The sequence below is a fragment of the Lactuca saligna genome, chromosome 8 (genome assembly GCF_052625555.1).
Source record: "Lactuca saligna cultivar CGN05327 chromosome 8, ASM5262555v1, whole genome shotgun sequence".
NCBI lineage: Eukaryota > Viridiplantae > Streptophyta > Magnoliopsida > Asterales > Asteraceae > Lactuca > Lactuca saligna.
This window is the reverse complement of record NC_136424.1, coordinates 88,476,878-88,499,776: the sequence shown is the minus strand read 5'-3', so window position 1 is coordinate 88,499,776 and position 22,899 is coordinate 88,476,878. Positions and strand designations below refer to the sequence as shown.

Sequence of the window (22,899 nt, the reverse complement as noted above, 5' to 3'; positions counted from 1 at the left end):
CACGTAACTTCGCATTACGCCCTGCGTAAAGCAGCGACCAGGTATATCTCTTGACCCTTTGACTTCTTTGTTATTCTTTTCACAACTCCCCTTCGCACACGAACTGTGACAGCAACTCCCTCCAAGCTTTTCGATTCTTCTTCATTTCTTGTCAAATTTGATACACAAGTAAGTTTATCGGGTACTCAATATACTGGATTTGGGTTTAAATCGACGAAATTGGCTGCATTTAGCCTTTGTTTGAAATCTAGGGTTTATGGTTTCTTGAATTACGGCCGATTTTGCCAAGATTTGTTCTGATTACCACTTGAATGGACCGATTTCGGTTAATAAACTAAACCCTAGGACCTAATTTGGTCTTAATACCATTCCACACCCATCAATTTGACCTCAGGGACGAACGCCAAGCGTAGCCCTGTAAACTTCGAATCTTGACTATACAGTTTCCCTGATTAAGTGGTTGTTAATTTTGAATAGACACGAGATTATGGGGATTGATTTTTAAGGGTGGTCCCGATTTTTTCCTACTGCCTTTGGACCACGCGATGTCAAAAATTAATTGTGTTGTTGCCCCTGCTGTGTTTATTTGGGTATGGATTAGGACTGGAACACGGATTCGTGTATTTGGACGTACGCCCAGCGTACGCTGGATGTACGCCCAACGTACAGACCTTACCCAACCCCAATTCCTTTGGTTTAAAAAGTTGTTAATTCTGTGAAATTGTGTTTGGTTTTGTGTTTGTGTGTATTTGTGCAGATTATGGCTCGAAGGACGCAAAGGACCAACCCACCCGAGGATGTGACCGACCATCGTTTTTTACAATTTCCGCAAACGCTGAACGATGCTACCCGGGCGCGTTATGTCACCAACTTGAGCTTGCTTCTCACCAAAGAGATTGATATAGCATCATCATTCGATTGGGAATTGGCTACCAGGACTGGGCTTGCTGCATTGATCCAAGGATTTTTGCAATACACACACTTGGATGCGAGTGGTGTGGACTTGTTTGTGTGTCAGGGATGGGCACGTTTGTTCCGGATCCAGGAGCCTGTTTATCGGGAGTTTTTGCTGGAGTTCTACGCTACAGTTTCCTATGATCCTAGGAAGGCACCCGATGACAAGACAGCTTTTGCCTTCAGACTGGGGGGAGTGAGCCGGGAATGCAGCGTGGTAGAGCTTGCGACTCGAGTGGGTATTTACACAGCCGATGAGATGAGGAGTGTCCACTTCCCAGTATTCCTTGCTGATTGTTTTACGGAGCGGCCAGATGACTATAACGAGAACACTTTTTGGGTCGAGATTACAGGGGCAGTTTATACACCATCTACCGCACGAGGGGGGATGATTCGGTCTACTACCTACCGAATGTTGCACCGGTTGATTTCTATGTCTCTCACGCATCACAAGAATAGTGAGAGAGTACCTTCGACGGACTTGTATTTCCTATGGGCGCTTGTTACTCTAGGGAGGCACCTGAACCTTCCAGTTGCTTTAGTTGTATATTTGGGATGGAGGGCCAGGGGACTTCGGGGGGACAACCCGATTTGCGGAGGGCATTTTATCACGCGTTTAGCCCGGTCATATCAGTTGCTGACCCGTGAGATCACGAGATCGATGGTGTTCCACGACATGAGGCCGATGAGTCTTCAGCTGTTAGAGTCGATGCGTGTATTGGAGCGGGGTGGAGATGGTGTCTTGAGAGTACGAGCAGATGATGTGGCGGATGAGGAGGGTGCCACCGAGCCACAGCCGAGACGGGTCCCGCGGCGTAGACCTGCTCCTCGGGGAGCGCAGCAGGGACCTGAGCCGGAGATTGATATGCGCTTCCTAGCTCAGGGCATTGATCGTCTTGACATGAGGGTCCAGAACCTTAGTGAGTATGTTGCACATGTGGATAGGCAGCAGCAGTGGCAAAGGAATGTGTTGAACGCATTATTTTCCCACCAGGGGTTTCAGTATTCGGTTCCCTACCCACCACCATTTCAGTCACGATATGATGGGGCCGGTACTTCTGGGACACTGCAGCAAGATGATGGAGATGATGAGTGATTTAGTTATCCTTTTTATTTTTATTTTTATTTTCTGTTATTTTTAGTTTAGTTAAGTATTTTTATTTGGTGTGTAATTTATCTTTAATTTAGTTTGTTTTACTTTTGTTTTCCATGTTGATGCTCTTTGGTTGTTTAGATCTCTGCAGAATTTTCGCCCTTAGGATGCTGGCAGTAAGTTCAGCAGCTAGGTCCGACTGTTGCTAGAGAGAGCCGTGTGAGAGTTCGAAGATTATAGTCAAGACCCACAATTTGTCATAAGTGTGGGGTGCATATTTATTAGAGTTGTATTTCGACGCGAGGAAGAAGTATCATCCCGGCTGCCACGACATGGTTGACACTTTCCTATGTTGTGGGGGATTTTTCCTCGCGAGAAGAGGATGTCATTCTTGACGAGACGATGTGGTCGACACTTTCCCACGTCATGGTTATGATACATTGCATTTGTTTACGATCTTTTGCACCACATTTTTTGAAGATGGCGGTCTTGATTTTATTTTTCGGCAAATTCAGAAGCAGCAGTTCCAGTTTTCAGTTTTTCAGCAATATTTGAAGCAACCTGTAGCAGCCCCATTCGATCTTGCCACAACTACCCAGGGGAGTCTATTCCTTTTTCTCTCTTTTTATGTTCTTAATTTGTTTTAGCATACAATGAGGGCATTGTATGAAATAAGTGTGGGGTAGGGGGTCGGTAAAAGTAAATTATTAAAATGAAATAATAATTGGAAATTGCTAGATTTAGGGAAATTTAAAAAAAAAAAAGAAAAAAAAAGAAGAAAACTTGAAATAATAGTTTAATTTAGAAAAATCTAGTGATAATTTAAGATTTTGCTAATATTGTATGGAATGATCCGATGAGAACTCAAATGTTTAGTTGTGTCAATATACGTTATAGTACATTTGTGGCTTCCTTTATTTTAGTGAAATCATGGAGCAAAAACATAACCCCGCTCGATTTGAAGGATGCAATATGTTTAGCAGCCTAAACCTAAAATGTATCCAGGAAAATTATTATCATTAACCAATAAAGGTTGAGGTTGAGCGCCTCTGCTTAAGCACGTAGGTTTTGAGTGAAAAAAGAGAGGTACATGTAAAAAAGAGAGAGAGAGAGAGAGAGAGAGAGAGAGAGAGAGAGAGAGAATTACGAAAAAGTTTGAAGAATTTTGAAGAAAATAAAGTGAAGATCAAAAGATCAAAATTCCAAGAAATTCAAAAAGTTGAAGATACCAAGAAATCAAATCAAATAAGGTGGTGAATTCAAAGAAATCAAAGATCAAATTGTCAAGAAAGTGAAGAATTCCTAAAAAGCTCCATAGTGGTATCATAAATTGTAATTCTAGATTATGTATGCTTAGGTTGCTCAACTAAAAATACCTTGAGGTTAGGAGGTTTTATGTAGATGGATTCGGAGGGTTGCATAAAATGAGCATTGTTCAGAAAAAGTGGGCAAGTGTTTATAAAGATTGTGAGTATTAAAAGTATGGGGGGTACTTTAGGAAAATTTTAGACATAAATGCATACGTTGAGGTCTTGGTATAATGGCTGAGTTTTAAATGGATTGTTTAGTGCAATATTGGTAAAATAAAAGTAAATTTGCTTGGGGGCAAGCAAAGGCTAAGTGTGGGGTATTTTGATATGTGTATTTTTATATATATTTTTATGCACTTTATTTTAATATTTTGGCCTTATTTATTCTATTTTAGAACTAAAAAGTACTCATAATACTTTGAATTATGTTTTGCAGTTGTTCGTTGTCGATAAAGCACAAAAGAAAAGACTGAAGCGGAAACCGGACTTAGGAGCTAAAAGAAATTAAAAATGCTGAAGGAGTGGGTTACGCCCTGCGTAACTTCGCATTATGCCCAGCGTAGTGCCCAAAAGTGACGTACGCTGCGCGTAATTAAAGAGTACGCCCCGCGTACTGGTTGGCTTCGGATAACTTCAATCGCGTAGTGATCCTTTGTACGCCCCGCGTAATCCTATGTACGCCCAGCGTACTTAAGTCGGCTACAAAGGCTTTAAAAGTCGATTTTCAGCTAACCAGGAGGGGGGATTCGACTTCTAACCTAATTTAGTCGATAATTAACCTCTGTTAAGCCGTTTTGAGGGTCTAGAAGGCGGCCGGAAGGCCGTTAAGCTAACAGGAGCAGAGATCGGAAGGGTTGGAGAGCGGATACGTGTCGGTAATCCTATGGGCTGTTAACGTGACCATGATTAGCATTCCATTGTGTTACTATTTTGTATTTAGTTTCTGACTTGGGTGTAAAAACCTTTTACTTTGTGTTTATGATTGAATAAAGCTTTGATTATTAGACTAATTGCTATATTGAATAGTTTGTTTGTGTTTAATTTATCTTGCCAAGCTTGTTAAAAGATCCTTATGTATTAATGATGATTATTTTCCATTAATTGTTAAGTGAATTGAGTTGTATGAACATATGCTTGATTGCTTGTCTCTTATGATTTTGATGACTGTCGAGAATATAAGTCTAGGAATAACGAATGTGAAACTAGGATTAACATGGGAATAAGTAAGTTAATGTGTGAGCATTGTTTGATGACCATCAACAAGAGGTTAATTGAATGTCTAATTTGGTTAACTATATTTGCAAGTCTTGCTTGATACGAACTGAACACTAGGAAGCATGTTAGTTTAAGCAATTGATCACTGTTTGAATTAACTTATTTGCTAAAGCATTAGTTATAGTGAATGCGAATCTAATCATTTTAGGAATCGGTGAACATGAATAAATAACTTTGTGTATGCAATTGTCTATGTTTTTAAGGTGTAACTTGTCTAAACCAAAGTACCTGAAGAGATTTGTTTTCCTGTTAGTTTATCGAGAATTGTTAATTAATTATTAGTTTGAGATTTATTAAACTATTTCTTTTATTCTTTTCGTGTGACCTATAACCTATAATCAAATATATTAAATTAATCCACCGATCCCTGTGATCGACACCCGACTTACCTAAGCGATACTGTAATCTGACTAGGTACACTGCCTATAAGTGCATAGTTAGTCTAAGTTTGTTAGGTTATAAATATTAAAATTAATGGGTACTTTCGTGCACATCAGTCACCACCATATACTTTAGCTTTCCTGGCGCTTCTGGGAATGGACCTACTATATCTATGCCCCATTGGTAGAATGGCCACCGGCTGGATATGTTATGCATTGGCACCGGGGGGGTTCGCTTGGAATGGGATGTAAGACTAACACTCCCCACATTTCCTGGTCATTTCTATCGCATCTTGCTGTATCGTCAGCTAGTATGCCCCCATTCGCAACACCTTGCCCGTTAAATCCCGTGCCCCTTCATGTGCACCTACCTGTCCTGAGTGTGCTTCTTGTAACAACTCTCTCCCTTTGGATTGATCCATACACTTTAGCCATGGGGTCGTGAACCCTTTCTTGTATAATTCTCCGTTAACCATTGCATACGAAGGCGATTTTATACGTATCTTCCTAGCCTCGCCATCGTCGTCTGGAAACACCCCCCTCTGTAGGTATTCTCGGAACGATGTCATCCACGTGGGCCCGGCTGGGGCTAGGGCGTTCACCTGCTGCTCATCTATACTTCTTTCACGGAGTACCTCTACCAGGACCTTCTTCGACAGGTGGTCGAAGCACGTGGATGCCAACTTACTTAAAGCATCTGCCCTCTTGTTTTCACTCCTAGGTATCTGCTTGATTGTAAACTTCCCGAATGATCCTACCAATTGTTTCACCATCTTTACATACTTTCCCATCCTATGATCTCTTACCTCGAAACTCCCATTAACCTGGTTTACTGCTAGCCTCGAGTCGGTTAGGGTCGTTACAACTTTCGCACCCATCTGCTTAGCTAAACGCAATCCTGCGAGCACTGCTTCGTACTCCGCTTCATTGTTTGACATGTGGAAATAAAAACGGAGGGTGTAGGTTACCTCTTCTCCTTCCGGGCTGGTCAGGATCAGCCCCGCCCCTGAGCCTTCCCTGCTAGATGCCCCATCCGTATAAAAGTCCATGAAGTGTTATCAGCCGAGGCCCCTTCAACTCCCCACACTTTCTCTTTGGTCGGGTCCCCACCGTCTGGAATTTCTAGTAAGAAATCGGCTAGCGCTTGTCCCTTAATACTTGTCCTTGGGTTCTAACTTATGTCGTGCTCTCCCAGTTCGATCGCCCACTTCGCTAGCCGGCCCGACGTCTCCGGCTTGAGCAGTATCTGTTTGATGGGGTAACTCGTGAGCACCTTGATCTGGTGTGCTTGAAAGTACCGCCTTAGTCGTCGCACCACATAGATGAGCGCCAGGACCAGCATCTCCATCATGGGATAGTTGAGTTCTGGTCCTTGCAACGCTCTACTAACAAAGTATGCCGGTCTCTATTCCCTTTCCCTTTCTACAGTCAATACTGAAGATATCGCTTCGCCTGATGTCGAGAGGTACACTTGTAACGTCTCTCTAGGGACTGGGCTGGCCAGCGTGGATAATTCATGTAGCGCTTCCTTGATTCTTTGGAGCGCTTTTTCTGCTTCATACGTCCATTGGAATTTGTTGTTCTCTGTGCATCCCTTCAATGTGTGGAATAACGGCATGTCCTTGTCAGCGGATTTCGAAATGAACTTGCTTAGAGCTGTAAGTTTCCCATTCAGACCCTGTACATCCCTGAGGGAGTTCGGGGTTGGTGTTTCGATGAATTCATCGACTTTGGTCGGGCTGGGCTGGATACCTTGCCTGGTGACGTAGTATCCCAGGAATTGTCCCTCTTCCACCCCAAACGTACATTTGGCTGGGTTGAGTTTCATCTTTACCACCTCTAGGGTTCAGAAAGTCTCCTCAATACCTTACAACATCTTGTCTTCATGCCGACTCTTAATCACCATGTCGTCTACATATACCTCGATGTTTCTCCCGATTTGTTTAGCAAATATCGAGTCGACCAGGCGCTGATATGTGGCCCCAACATTTTTAAACCAAAAGGTATCTTGGTGTAGCAGAAAGTGCCATGATCCGTGTAGAAGGCTGTTTTCTCCACATCTTCTTTGCTCATCAAAATTTGATGATACCCTTTGTATGCATCCAAAAAACACTTTAGCTTAAACCCTTGTAACGATTTCACTTTCTGATCAACCTCCAGGAGGGGGTAACAATCTTTAGGGCATGCCTTATTTATGTCGGAAAAGTCTATGCACATACGCCATGACCCGTCTTGCTTGCGGACCATAACTGGGTTTGCGATCCATGTCGGGAATATTGCCTCCCACACTATGTCGGCTGCTGCCAGCTTGGCCACTTCTGCATTAATTGCCCTATTACGGTCTCCTCCCTGGACTCTCTTTTTCTGCTTAACCTCTTTTGCGCCTGGTTTAATTGCATGTTTATGCTCGATAACCTTCCTTTCTACCCCTACCATGTCTGTAGGAGTCCATGCGAACACACGTTTGTATTGTTTGAGCAAGTCAACCAGCGCTCTTCTTGTGTGACTTGGGAGATCGCATCCAATGCTGACTGGCTGGTCGGGGTATCTTTCATTTATTACTTCCTTCCCTTTCACGGGGTTGTGTTTGGGCCTCTTGGTCTCTTTGGTTATCTCTGTCGGCTTCCTGACTGTATAGCATTGCAATTCTTTAGGTAGGGTGGCCAGCACCATAGCCGTGCCCATTGGGGTGTCGAACTTCATGATCCCATGCATAGTTGATGGTACTGCCTCCAGCTTCAAGAGGGCTGTTCTTCCCAGAATGATATTGTATTCCGCCGAATGCCGAATGACCACGAAGTCTATCAAGGCGGTTTTCTTTCATTGTATGTCGTGGCTACTAATGGTCAGGGGGGGTGGATTGTGCCTAGCGGCCATATGTTATGACCGGTGAATCCTACTAGCCTCCCGGTCATGGCCCGTAAGTTATCCTTCCAGCGGTCTGGGAGGAGACGGAAGCAGTGTGCATAGATGATGTCCGCTGAACTCCCGGTGTCGACATAGACCCTATGTATAGTTACATCCCTGATGGAGGCTTGCATCACCAGCGGGTTGTCACCCCTCCATCCTTCCGGTCGGGGGTCTTGTACGGAGAACGTGAGTGTGCGTGCTGAAAGTTTGGCGGTCTCCTGCTCCTCCCGTTGTTCTTCCCTGCTTCTCTTACTTCGTATCATTAATATCTCCTTGGGCTAGATCCCCTCACGAGGTGTGCCCTTGGCGTTTTCAGCATCGAACTTGGCGTGCAAGCTTCATGCTACTTCCACCAGATCTCTTTTTAGTTGCTTCTCTTCCACATCTTTCTTTAATACCGAACAGTTGGTCGTATCGTGTGTCTTACTCTTGTGATATTCACAATATCGGTTCTTGGGCGACTTGGCCGGCTGCTGTTTCTCGGACACCGTGTACACTTCTGGGCGGCGACCACGTCTGTCGCCCTTGACAAACAGTCAAAAATGCATCGGTGGTCTTCTTGCCAGGCCATAGTGCCTATTCCCCCCCCCCCCCCAAAAATCCATGTGACCCGGGTTGTGATGTCTGGTCGCCATGAAATTCAAGTAGGCCTGCTTGCCTGCCTCGCTGTCTTCATGCCGCAGATACCGCTCTACTCTTTCCTTCAATTTGGCCCGTGTTTAGGGCCTCTTTCCCATGAGTTTTTGCGACAAAGGGCCTGGCAAGAGCCCCCATGTAAAGGTGCCAGCTATGAGCCCTTCATCGTGCCCCGATACATCCACTGTAGCATTTATGAACCTTATGAAATATTCTCGTACAGTTTCCCCCTCTTTCTGTTTACAACCTATGATTGAATGAGAGTCTCCCATGTACTTTCATAAATGCATGAAGTTGGTAAGGAAGAGGTACTTAAGCTGAGAAAAGTTTGAAATGTTGCCTGGTTCCAACGTCTTGAACCACGTTCCGGTGTTGCCATCAATGGTCGTCGAGAAGTACGTGCACCTGAACTTCTCGTTAAGTTTCAACGACATCATCGTCCATTCATACGTGTCGATGTGGGTATCCGGGTTGGTGGTTCCGCAGTGTTCGGTATTTCATAATCGAACAGCTCTTTAACAAACAGAGACATCACACTACGGGAAAACCCATCTTAGCCTGGGACAGTCGACGCTCCCTGTTGGTATTGAGGATTCATGCCATGCGATGGCGGTGTGAGGTAGCCAGGACTTGGTCCATAAAAGGGTTATGGCTGGAATGGTAGCTGGATGGGATAACTGGCAGAGAAAGGATGCACAGGGGCTACATGGTTGATCATTACGGGTTGTTGCAGGCTGCCGTTGGCGGAGATAGTCGATCCAGTCCATACGTCGGCCATCAGGTAGATGGGTGGTGAGTGGTTTATCATGGTTTGCGCCAGTGGCGGTAACGAAGTTGTTAAACTCTGTCCACCCTTCATTTGGAATGATGATATCGTTACAAATGATGGTGAGATATTGAAAACGCGACTCGACGGAAGTGTTGTTGAGTGGACCGGTTGTGCCTGCTGCAGCGGTGGTGCAAAGAATGGTGGCATCTGAAGGTGTGTAGATGGAAGTGGCCCCACCGGAGTCGTTCCTTGCTGAGAAAGCGGCGGTTGTGGAACGTTTCCGGTGATTGTTGTAGAACTTCCTTCGCCGAAAATGGATCTGTTGACCATTGTAGGCGGTGGTGTTTCGTCCAACGCCATCATGGGATGTATGAGACTGGTCGGTCGTCCCTCACTGCCGTTGGACGCCATTGACGTTTGCTTTTTTTCTTTTCGCTTGTGTTCTTCGTCTCACAAACGGATGGCGCCAAATGATGTGACCTTGCTCTTTCTCTATCCACAAACTTCTCTCGAACGACTAGCTATCAATGCAAGATCACAAAGAACAAAGGTTGTCAGCCGCTTTTCGGGAGGAGCTCCCGGAAGAACGCTCTGACGGTCAAGTTAGAGGGTGTTTTAGGGTTTGTGTGTATTCTCTCTAGAAAGCCCAGAGACCATACCTCTCAGGCCTGAGAGAACATCCTTTTATACCTAGCACTCATGCCTAAGTTGTACCAGACAGGATCAGAGGTGCTAATTGGAGTGTCATGCGCCTTCAACCGCTAGAGCACTCGCATTGGCTTCGACGGTAATGCTCTGACCCATCTGTTTTTCTCCTGACCGTAGCTTTTTTTTCTTGGAACAAGGAGCTCCTCTTGGCGGGCGCGAGCCTTCCGCCTGCACGCTTCGCTCCCGGGGAGCCAGCGGGCGCTAAGCCTGCTGGGCTGAGCCTAGTTGGCGTGCCCGACTCTTGGGCTAGACGCGGTTCTGCTGTGCTGCCCTAGGCACGCCATCATTGTGCATTGATGTTGACATTAAGACACTTATGTTTTTTTATGAAATATAATCTATGAGTTTTATGTGTTTTAACAAAGAAAAATTGGTTTGAAAACTTACATCGTTACAAGTTGGTATCAGAGCCTTGGTTTGAGGGATTCGGATGTACCTTTGGGTATGTATGGACTCAAACTAAGGATTTGAGAAATTTTTCAAGAGAAACGATTTTTATAAAATAAGTAAGAGTTTCTAAGAGAAAAACGAGAAAGAGCAGTGTGTACAATCAGCCAGCACCCGAACGGTGATTTTCCCAAAATACCCTTACTTTCAGTGTTATGAGATATTTATGAGATATGTAATGTATGCTAGAGAGTTGGCTAGGTACTTCATATTTTAGGACTAGATTCGTCTGATTTGTGATGCCTTAGCCTAGGAGTTACTGCTACCTGTGATTTGCTTTGAGTACGAGTATGTAGCAGAAATGAGCTTATAAGAGTAGTCGGTGTTCGGCGAGATATAGAGTACTTGCGATCTAGAATCCTAGTAGGAGGACTTGGGGTGATTACAGATGTGGTGTGGAAGGTAGTATCGGGCCCGTACTACTGGAAGCACCGGGTTAGTGAGCAATCCAAGTAAGAACCCTTGGGATGCTAAGGAACAAGTAGGGGGAGTGATCGAGTGTGATTATACTCGAGCAAGTCTCTGATTATTTTTGAGTTGTGTTTCAAAGACATCATGGTGGGTACGTGCCACAACCCTGAGAGTAGTGGAGTGAGCGATGATGAGATTCGCAGGATGATTCACGAGGAGGTGGCTGCAACTATCCGAGAGGCCATCCCGGAGATGTTTGGGTCTATCAAGACCACCTTGATCGAGACGTTTGATGAGTGTTACACTGCGGTTACCGAGGCGGCTGCTGCTACAGCCACCGCAGCTATTGCTGCTGCCAGGCCCCAGGGGGTGACTCGTTGTTGTACCGGGAGTTCAGTAACACGAAGCCACCAGAGTTTATCGAGACTCGGGATCCGATTGCTGCGATGAGATGGATCTCTAACATAGAGGGGTGTTTCTACAATTGTTTCTGTCCGGAACATTTGAGGGTATGGTTTGCGCTGAACCAGCTTCGCTTGTGAGAGAAGGACTGGTGGAAGTTTGTGACAGCCAGTTTCACTTTTGCAGAGCTCACTGCAGTGTCATGGGAGAGGTTTACTGCTATGTTTCGAGATGAGTATGTTCCCCCGGTGGAGAGGGAATGGTTTTCCCAGGAGTTTCTGCCACTCTAGCAGAGGACAGAGTCAGTGATAGTGATTACGAGGATGTTCCATGAGAGGGCAATGTTTCGCCCTAAGCACGTGTCCACCGAGCAGGCACGTATGAGTTGATATTTGAGCATTCTCAGGAGGGATATTCGAGAGTTCGTGGCGAACTCGACTTATCGGTCATTTATTGAGCTTCAGGTAAATGCCCGAAAGAGGGAGATTGAGCTGGAGACTCAAGCCAGAGAGGAGACTGAGTCTCAGGGGAGGGATTGGCGACCGGTACATTCTCAGTCGGCAGCTAAGAGGGCAAAGCCCGTTGATTCAAGATATGGAGGCCAGAATGGACGCACTTGTGGAAAGTGCGGTAAAAGTCATGAAGGGGCATGCCGATCTGGTGTTTGCTACAAGTGTGACAAGGAGGGGCATATCGCGAGGGATTGCCCTAAGGGGTTTGTAGTTTGTTTCCACTGCAACCAGACCGGCCATCAGAAGGCCAAGTGCCCACAACTGCTACAGGGATCAGCATAGGGATCTGTCCCGGCTGCTACAGGAATCAGCACAGGGATCGGCCTCTACCAACTTCCACCTTGTTTATTATCTTTTGTGTTGTTTTACTAATTCAAGACTCGGGTTTTTGGTGTTGTTTGGTAGGTTTAAATCAAGTCCAAAACAACCAAGTACAAATTTGTTGCTAGATCACGCTAACAAATCCTATTCATATCTAGTCCGAGTTCACGCATCTAAGGTGAGTGCTTACGACCCCTTTTTATATCTTTTATATATTTTGGGCATGGGGTGGGGGTGGGGGGAATACATGTGCTCACATATTTTGTTTATGCAAAACATGCTTCAACAAGTTATCATTTTATGCATCAAAACTAGTTTATAAAGGTTATTTTATCAAGTGACATATTATTTACAAATAAACTAGTTATAAACTTTATACACACATGATATAGTTGTTTGATCATGAAACAACTAGTCAAAATAACAAATGTTACATGATACAAAAAGTTATATGATTCTATGTGACAATGTATGTTATAAATAGTAAGTCATAAATCATTACCACCTTTGTAGTAGTCAACTTATATCATGCATGTATATATACTAGAAAAGTTTGAGGCCCGTGCTAAGCATGACCTACGGAGGGTAATTGAGTTTTTCTTTTACTGTTGTCTAAAGTATACTATGCACATAACCAAAAAGGCTGAAAACGTTGTACTAGATGGGTGGATTTTCAAGAGTTAGGAGTCAAATTAATGCAAACATGTTTTATGATGGAATGTTGATTATAATACTTATTAATATTATCTAGAGCGTTGATAGTAAAATAGTGCCACAACTACACCACAACCAATAAATCAAGGTGAAATATGGGGAATTCCATTTGTATGTAGGCGTATTTAGGATAATCGTCATGATATATGACATTTGCGGAAGGCAACATTGATCAAGTTCTCATGATACATCTTACGGCTAAACAATAGATTTATGACATTGGGTGACCCCATATAATAGAGATTTTTGACCGATATCCAATCATTTTGCACAATCCAACTTATAGCCTCAAAACTTTTTTTTTACTTAAAAAACCTCAATCAAACCTTACAAAAACACTCTACAGTGTAATCCTATAGACACTTTGAATGCCTAAATATACATATCCTAAAATGCGATAAATGTTAAATAGTAACAAATATAACATGAATGTACATTACAGTAAGAACAATGTTCATTAAAAAGATCAAATACTTCAAATACATGTGTATAAGAGTTATGCCCTCATCAAAATATTGACGAAGTGTGTAGATGAATCTTTGTCCTCCTATGTGAACTTAAAATTTATCAACTACATTTGAATAATTTCATAATAGATGGATCCCTACAGTCCTGTATGCATTTAAAATTCATCGATTATATATAAGTCCTTATAACTTTGTCAAAAATAACCTAACATAATAGAAAAGGCAGAGTATTTGGTAAAATGTGACAAAATAATTTATAAACAATTGTAGCTTTCACTTGGTCACTAGGTTTTGAAGAACATATGATGTTTAATAACACATTCTCCTGTACTTCCGATTTCAGTTGATTAACTTTGTTAGTGTGGGGATAAATAAATTATTATGTTGGTGTTTTTTTCCTTCATAAAAACGAATCGAAACAATTTTTGTTTGGGTTAGTAATTTATCAAACACTTTGTGGTCATCCCATATTGACGAGCACAGGTCAAGATTTTAATCCTTCTTTCTTCCTTAGTAGTTGACCCGAAAGTCGTAATCACTTGCTATGAATAGGGCTTATTCTCTAAGTTTTTTGTAATTTGTATGTTGAGAATCTAAGAAACTTAAGAATAGTGATGGATATTCAAAAACATACTGAAGAAAAAAATATGTATCAAAAAACAGATACTCTAGCCGAGTGAAAAATTGAAGAAAAACTCAAAACAAGAGTTTTCTTTTGATGTTTTTGAGCCTTATGGAGCTTTCAATGGCTTTTTTTACCATAAATTTGTATGTTTCCAACGATATACCTTACAAAACCCAACTAAACTAGAAAAAAGCTAAAAATTGAATAATTGTCTTTGTTTTACATTGAAATAGAACTAACTTGGCTTCAAAGCTCTATATAAAGCATTGTGGTGGTTGAGATCAAGAGAAGCTTACATGCATAAATGTGCCAACAGAATTATCAACCTTCAAATTTAGAACCACTCTCTCAACATCCTTTCATGTTTCCATCACAAGCCACCCACATATATGCTTCATATTAAAGTCACATGTTACCATTCTAATAAGCCAACAATGAATGATTTCCGCACAGAATTTTCTTCAGACATTTTGTTAAGTACGAAATAAACATCCAACAAGAGCTCCTATTTATGTACAAATTAAATAGAGTGACTTCTACATAAGCGATCTTTAATGTTCCTTTTTTGATGAAATTTAATCACTATTCATTAACTTTTTTTAGTAGGATGCATCCATATTGTTTCATAAACGAAAATTTTGTTTGTCTGGTAATTTAATAGGAGGCCCAATGAAGGAAAATTATTTCCACAAAAATACTATCAAATCATGAAGGTATATTTAGCAACGTAAACTTCAAATACCATATTTAGGTTTTGTTTGGAACGCCATAGTTAGCTGATAAGCTAGTTTATTTTTTGAGCTTTTTTATGTTGTCGTGTTTGGTAAGCTAAAAAGTAGCTTATAAGCTAGCTTTTTGAAAAGCTACTTAGACTAGCGTTTTAGGAGGTTTTTTAAAAATTTTCAAATACACCCCTTAATTAATTATAGAAACATATACTTTCACACGTCCTTTTATTTAATTTTATATATTTCAGCTAGTTTTTCAGTTAATTTTACCAAACATCATTTTTTATCAGCTAACTTTTCAGCTATCAACTAACTTTTTATTTAACAACTAGTTTTTCAGCTAACAACTAGCTTTTCAGCTAGTACGCCAAACTTAACCTTAAGAAAAAAACTTTTATCTTCACTCGATCAGAAATTTTTTTAGATAAAATTTTAACACATTTCATATTACTAAATTCTAAATCAGTAATCAATTCACCACCCGTTTGAAACCAAACCAAACAAATTTATTGACATATTGCTCCTAATCAGATCGACGACGGTTTCGATATTCATTAATTACCAAGAAAATCACATAAAAAGACATTTTAAAATGAAAATTCAAAAACTCAATTCTTTGTTTCATTGATTTTCTTTAAATCATCCTCAGGGGTCAACTAAGCAAGGTATATCTAGAAATAGTCTTGCTAAACTTTTCTTGATTTAAATCCTTACGCAATATTTCAAAATTCACCAAAAGATTCACAAATTGAGATAAACCTCTTTATAATAAGTTCCAAAAGTATGGTTTTTAATTGAAAAAAAAAAGTTTTTTTTTTCAATTAAATACCTTGTATTTATACAAAACTATGGCTTTTAATTGAAAAAAAAATGTATTTATACGGTTTAAATGTATTAAAAAGATATTTATACGGTTTCAAATAAAAAATTGTCAACATTGAACAAAATTGGAAAAAATGATGTTCGATTTGGAAAAAAAAAACATAGTTTTAAAATTGAAAGAGAAAAATTTAACTTAGTGTCAAAATCGGAAAAAAAAAATGAAAACTTAGTGTTTTTTGTGGAAAAAAATTCAATTTTCACAGGTCAGCATGTCACGTCATCAAAACTGATACGTTATTATGTCACGTCAGCATGTAATTTGGTTGACCAATCAAGTGATCAAAATTGTAATAAATTGGAAAACACAGTATTAAATTTAAGACAAAAAAATACAGTATCAAATTAGAATTTTAGTGTAAACTGAGTATATTTTGTGCTATTTACCCTTAAAAAAACATTTAAAAAAAATGATTATGCAGGTTCTATTAAAAGCACAAGAAAATTCAAAACGACCAAAATCAACAAATAAAAAGCATCCTCACCTAATTTACGATCTAAAAGAGATAGACTAGATTATATGAAACCCTACCACCCACAATACTTAAAATTTGGATGACTTTCAAACAAATAAAAAATCCAGCAAAGCTACGGTTTAAAAAGAACCGTAAAATGAAATTTTAAAGATTAAGAATGGAATGAACTCTTAGTTGACAGTCTATTCCTTCAATGATTTCAACAAATCAAATCAGACAAAATGTAATAAAAAACAATAACATGATAAAAAAACGATCAACTGCTCCCGCTTGAAACAAACAAAAAAAAGACATATCAAAAATTGAAAATCAATTGAAATGGACTTATCTTGAATGGTGAGAAGAGGTATATATATATATATATATATATATATATATATATATATATATATATATATATATATATATATATATATATATATATATATATATATATATATATATATATATATATATATATATATATATATATATATATATATATACACCTCTTCTCACCATTCAAGATAAGTCCATTTCAATTGATTTTCAATTTTTCATATACCTTTTTTTGTTTGTTTCAAGCGGGAGCAGTTGATCGTTTTTTTATCATGTTATTGTTTTTTTATTACATTTTGTTAGTTTTATATATATATATATATATATATATATATATATATATATATATATATATATATATATATATATATATATATATATATATATATATATATATAACCATAAAACCCATAAAAATACATAAAAAAAGAACTTTGAGATCATAATTTTTTTGTGACTTAAATTACTAAAAATCGCAACTTTCTTTATAAATTCGTTGATTTTTTTTTTTTTTGAAAAAAACAAAAAAATTTGTTTTTTATTTTCAGCAAATTTATAAAAGAAGAAGAAGATTATTTGTAATCTCAAAGTGTTTGTTTATGCATTTTTAAGGTTTTATATATATATATATATATATATATATATATATATATATATATATATATATATATATATATATATATACACACAGAGGTAAGTTCAATTGAGAAAATAAAAAAAATGATAGAGAATGACAATCATTTATTTTTGCCGTAAAAGTCTCACATAAGATCTTTCAGTGACACATCATTTTTGACTATTTAACATTTGATCTTAACATTTGGTAAGGAGTGGTAACACTTTAGCATTTTATTTTTTTATTTTCTTTTTCTAATTTAATTAAATTACTTTATTTTAATATATAAATATTTTTTGTGCATAAATATTAAACAACTTTTATTTTTTTTAAAAAAAACAATTAATATAATATAAATAATATTTATAGAGCTTGGATTAAATAATTTGATTCTTATTTTATAAAAGCGTTTTTTTAATACAAGTTGGTATAACTAGAGGAAACAAAATATCTTTTATAAAAATTTAATATAAAGAATATGTTAGCAAATCTTTTTAATCTAACTCATTTTAATTATTAAAAAAATTTAGCTCACTCTTGAAGCCCAATCCACCCCATATGAATACCTCAAAACCCCAATTGATTCCTCCGCCTCCACTAAAAAATCGATCATCTCTCAACATCAACCAAACCCCAAATCTCAATTCTAGTTTCCACTGATTCCAAAGCTCAATTCTAGTTTCCACTGATTTAATCACATTTTCTCGATGGTTAAGTTGCAGGTTTGTAGTTGTTGTTGATATGTTTTTAACTTTTTTTTTCATCTTTGGAACCTGAGTTTTATACCACCATGACTCGACGAGATGCGACCAATCACAATGCTGCTTTGTTTTTCTCTCTTCTCGCCAAACACCCAACGAGTGCCTGTTAGCAACCCTCCTAACGAGTTGTAGGGGGCCGTGTTTGAAGATTGCTAGCGAGTTTAGCGAGGCTGGTGGCGACCTCTACTTCGCTTAGCCTTAAACTATATTAAATATTAATTTAATATATATACAAAAACATAGTTTTTCGTTTTTTTTTTTAAATTTTTAAGGAACTATTGTTATCGAAAAATGATTTTAAATACATCAAAATTTGTAATTTTTCATTCTCTATAAGCAGATATCCATATTAATATAGTTTTTAAGATAAAATAAAAAATTTATTATTTTTATAGTTTCAGCTTTTGTTATTTATAAGTGAATAAAAAATTTCATATTTTTACTACAGTACATTCGTTATTTATTTATGAATAAAAAGTATGATTAATTTTTTTTTAGAGTTTAAATATCATTCATATAGAAATATAAAATATATACACTTTTTATAGTTTACATCAACTCTCATCACATGTTATAATCAAATATGAATAAAACATGTATTAGTCTTCCTCACAAGTTATATTCATATATCAAAAACACATTTATCATAATTTTATTACAGTTCATTTTTGTTATTCATATATGAATAAGTAGTTCAAAATTTTAAAATAATTCGTCTGTATTAACATATTAAATGAACTACAACAAAAATCTGATAAATTTTTTATTCATATATAAATATAACATATGACGACCATTAATACACATTTTATTCATATATAAATATAACGCTTGACGAAAGATGATGTAAAAAAATATATTTTAGGTAAAAAAATATTATTACGCGTTATATTTATATATGAATGATACTTAAACTGCAAAAAAGTTAAACATACGTTTTATTCATAAATGAATAACGAATGTACTGTAATAAAAATCTGATCGATTTTTATTCACTTATGAATAACGAGAGCTGAAACTCTAAAATAAATTATTTTATCTTAAAACTATATCAATATGGATATCTGTTTATAGAGAATAAAAAATTATGAATTTTGATATATTTAAAATAACTTTTTAAATGTTAAGGTAATGATTAACATGGTTTAAGGAAACATGTTTATTGGAAAACACATGTGTATCCGTTATCCATTTACGTCGGTACGCCTATGTGTTTTGTGGCAAAACAAATGTGTGGCTGAGAATGATTCCCTCATTCTCAACCTTTTTTTTTTTAGTTGAACCCTATATATATATATATATATATATATATATATATATATATATATATATATATATATATATATATATATATATATATATAATTTGAATTTTTGTTAAAGTTCTATACATTTATATGTAAGTGTGGTGAAAATGGATTGAAATTCAGACATGCTTATGGCGTGTGGATTAGAACATCCAAAATAAATGAGGTGTTCACATAGTAAAAAAAGAGCTACGTGTTGATAAAGGAAATTTGTACATCAATGCTCGATATATATGAAGGTAATCTGTCTAATTTTGGGCTTTAAGCGATATGAATGATTTGTTAGGAAGGCGGTTCAAATTAGAGTATAAATAAATGATCTAAACAAAACATTCTGTATCATAGTTAGATTAACATCAACTATTTAGTTTGATCATCAAGACTGAGATTATAAATTAAGAAATCATAGCGGAACATATCACAACCATGTATAAATAGCCCAAAGTGTTGTATTTCTTCGATTAAAATTACGACTGTTCAAGAGGTGACTCGTAGATAAAGGAAGCGCGACACGATGTTGATTACAAAAATGCGCTTACAAAATAAGGCTTTGACAAGATAATATGTTGGCAAACAGCATTGAGGTTGGAGCCACAATATTAGTTAGTTTCCACTACCTAGTCACGTGAGTGCATAATTACTTTCATGAACATAATTTTAATACAATTATTAATTAAAATATAATATATTTGTTGATAGTTTATATGTCAATTATATGCTTATTGCTTCAAATATGTTTTAGATATATATTTGATGATGTATACGATGTACGAATCAGATACGGTTTTATATGTGTTAAGATGTGTGTGTGTGTGTGTGTGTGTATATATATATATATATATATATATATATATATATATATATATGTGATATTGTAAGGTGATAATAATACTAACAGAAGTATTATTTCTAAAAAGGTAAATCAATAGTTAGAGTTGTCTAAACGGAGTTGGTATTGAAAATTGATTATAAGCATTATAATTTTGCTTAGTGATGGAATAAGACTTAAAAAGGGATGTTTGGTTCAATTAAGTTTGGACATTAGGTAGCCTCTTATTGAGAGTGTGTGTGCTGAGATTGATGATCAGCGGAGTACGTCCTACGTACAGAAGTACATCTTATGTACGAAGTCTTTTTCAAAGCTTTGTGTCTCAGGTGCTACTTGTGTCGGGGTATTACTATGTTTTAGGGTACGAGTCTTATTCATACCAGAGTACTATAATGTGCTAGAAGTACTATTATGTACAAAGTCCTTTTTGACACTATTATGTGTCTGAGTACGGGAGCGTACATGAGTAGTTTATTAGTATTTCCACATACTTTTGATGAGCTTTGTGTGTCAACGTTTCCTTTCACGAAGTAATTGAGGGAACTTCGTAGATTGCTTAATAAAGTTTGACGGTAATAGACCACTACTAGGTATGTCTAGTGTTATATTGTCGGATAGGGTGAGTCTGGGGGTAAATATCTCACGATATCAGACGACTGCTAGACACAATTATCTAGATAACTATCCTTGACTTAACTATCTTGTGGTTTTTACGAACAGAGGTTTGTAATGAAACTAATTCCATTCCCTTCATTTAATGTCTTTATTGATCCTCGTTTGCTGCCAAGGAATTTCCGGAGCAGCATCATCATTTTGTTGTTCATATTGATCCTTTAGGGAAGATCTCGTAAGATCATTGTATATGATAAGTATGTAGGGATCGACAGGATGGGATAGATTGTTTTAGAGATATGATTATATGTGTTAATGATAATAGTGGTTTTGCAGGTTTGAGATATACGTTATTATCACATTATGGGATTGAAAACCCTATGTATCTTACCAAGTTTTCCAACCTGACCCATTCAATTTATTTGGATCATTGGTAGCAGTGTAAGACTACTGAAGACTCGAGTATGATGCTTAGAGAAGACATGCAATAAAGATCAGGACCGCTAGGTCTTTACGTTGTAATATATGTTGTGTATCGGTTATGACATCCCTAGACTTGTATTATTTTGAGACAATATTTTGTACTCAAATTGTTTTAATATACTGAGAAATTCACCAGTAAAAGATATTATGATTTTTAAAGCGTAAAGAATTTTTTTTTCGGTTTTGAAAATTGGGGATGTCACATAGTATTTGAGATTCATAAGACTTAAAGGGTTTCCAAATTTCTATTGTCTGTTATGGCGAAATTTTGGCAACATAACGACTGCTTTTATAATATTTTTCAGGTTTCAACCAACATAAAACCAACAATTCTCATAATATTTGATAAGTTGCATAATTAATACGATACATGATCTATTTGGTAACGATTCTTAAAATTCGGAAATCAATTATGCTATCATATGTGACAATTCTCATTATCTAATAAAAATGATTTATATTTTTATAATAAATATAAAAATGAAATATATCGTTTGTTTAAAACTAGTTTTACATAATTTCAAAGAGTACAATAATAACAATAATAAATTTTTGGTATTTTTCAATTAGTTATTATGTACTTGTTTTAGCTTCGTTTTTCAATCGTTAAAGATAATGTACATTCTTTTTATACCTAAATATGTAGGATATCATTTTTGATTATATATGATAATCTTTTTATGTATTTTTAACGTGCTCAAATTTATTAATGATGGTTACGATAATCTTTATAAACCATCAAATACATTTGTATCATTATAGAAATCTAGTATTACTTTTGTAATTTTCTTAATAGTTATTTTCATATTTCACATAAAATATAAATATATTCTCTTTTAACAATCTACTTTAACTTAATAGTTTTATTGGTGATTTATTACATTTTAGATTGTTATTTCACAACTTTTAACCAATAACAAAATATAATGCCTTTTTATGTATAAAAACTTGTAAAACATCAAGACTTTGATAATTACGTATGTATTCTCTACCAAACATGAAAATCGTAAAAGAGGGTCGTAGAAGCTCACCCTTGAAACGTGTGTTCGATTTTGTTCAGAGTTGGTTCATTTTTGCAAAGCTTTGTGTTAGAAACTGCATCTTGACGCCTTTTTGAGCTAAAACAAACCTGAAGACTTTTTTCATAATATTTAAACTAAAGTGACTTGTTTAATTTAAATTTAAAAAGTGTTGTTTTGTAATTAACTAACATAAGGGACTTTTTGTGATAAATTATATCTAAAAGGGACTATTTTTGTAATGACTTTAGGCTTGGTAATCGTGTCGTGTTCGAGTTAGCGTGTTGCAGGTTGGCGGGTTGACGGGTCAAAATATGTCAACCCAGACACGATCCATTTATATATACAGGTCACGGGTTGGCGGATCACGTGTTGGCGGGTTTGGAACATAAACTCATATATGACTCGCCAACCCATTTATTTATAAGGGTTCACAGGTTGGTTGGTTTGTGGTCAGATTTGGGTTCGTGGGTCCGAATTTTAGACATTTAAGTCTTAAACATCCAAATGAAAATTAAAAACATTCATAGAAACATGTTACAGACTTAGCTTTATAGGTTACGACTTACGATCATAGACCATCCACCACAAATCAAAATGTCAAAACAGTCAAATGGTCTATGAATCAATGGTATATATTATATAATACTTATTAAATATTCATACTTGATACATAAATACATTTAAAAATAAAATAATTTTTTTTATTAAGAATATAAACGGGTTGGCGAGTTAACCCGTTTATTTTTTGAGAAACTCATATATGATCCGTTTAATAAACAAGTTGGCGGGTTGAAAAACTTAACTCATACCCATTTAATTCGTATCGTCTCGCGTGTTGTGTCAAGAATTGACAGCCCTAAATGACTTAATCAAATAGGACCTGATTTGATTAAATATCTCAACAAGAGCTAATTTTGATTAACTAATACATTTTG

General features: G+C 37.0%; 1 protein-coding gene across 1 annotated transcript; it reads right to left on the bottom strand.

The window, feature by feature from the left end:
* Positions 1–5,320: 5,320 nt before the first annotated feature.
* Positions 5,321–5,950, bottom strand: LOC145009864 (uncharacterized). The gene has a single exon (XM_078968493.1). It carries the CDS (start codon positions 5,948–5,950, stop codon positions 5,321–5,323), a length of 630 nt encoding a protein of 209 aa, XP_078824619.1.
* Between the last annotated feature and the right edge of the window lie 16,949 nt (positions 5,951–22,899).

What these genes read in the sequence shown, in the direction of transcription:
- LOC145009864 (XM_078968493.1), bottom strand. Translation starts at nt 5,950, where the DNA reads ATGTCAAACAATGAAGCGGAGTACGAAGCAGTGCTCGCAGGATTGCGT.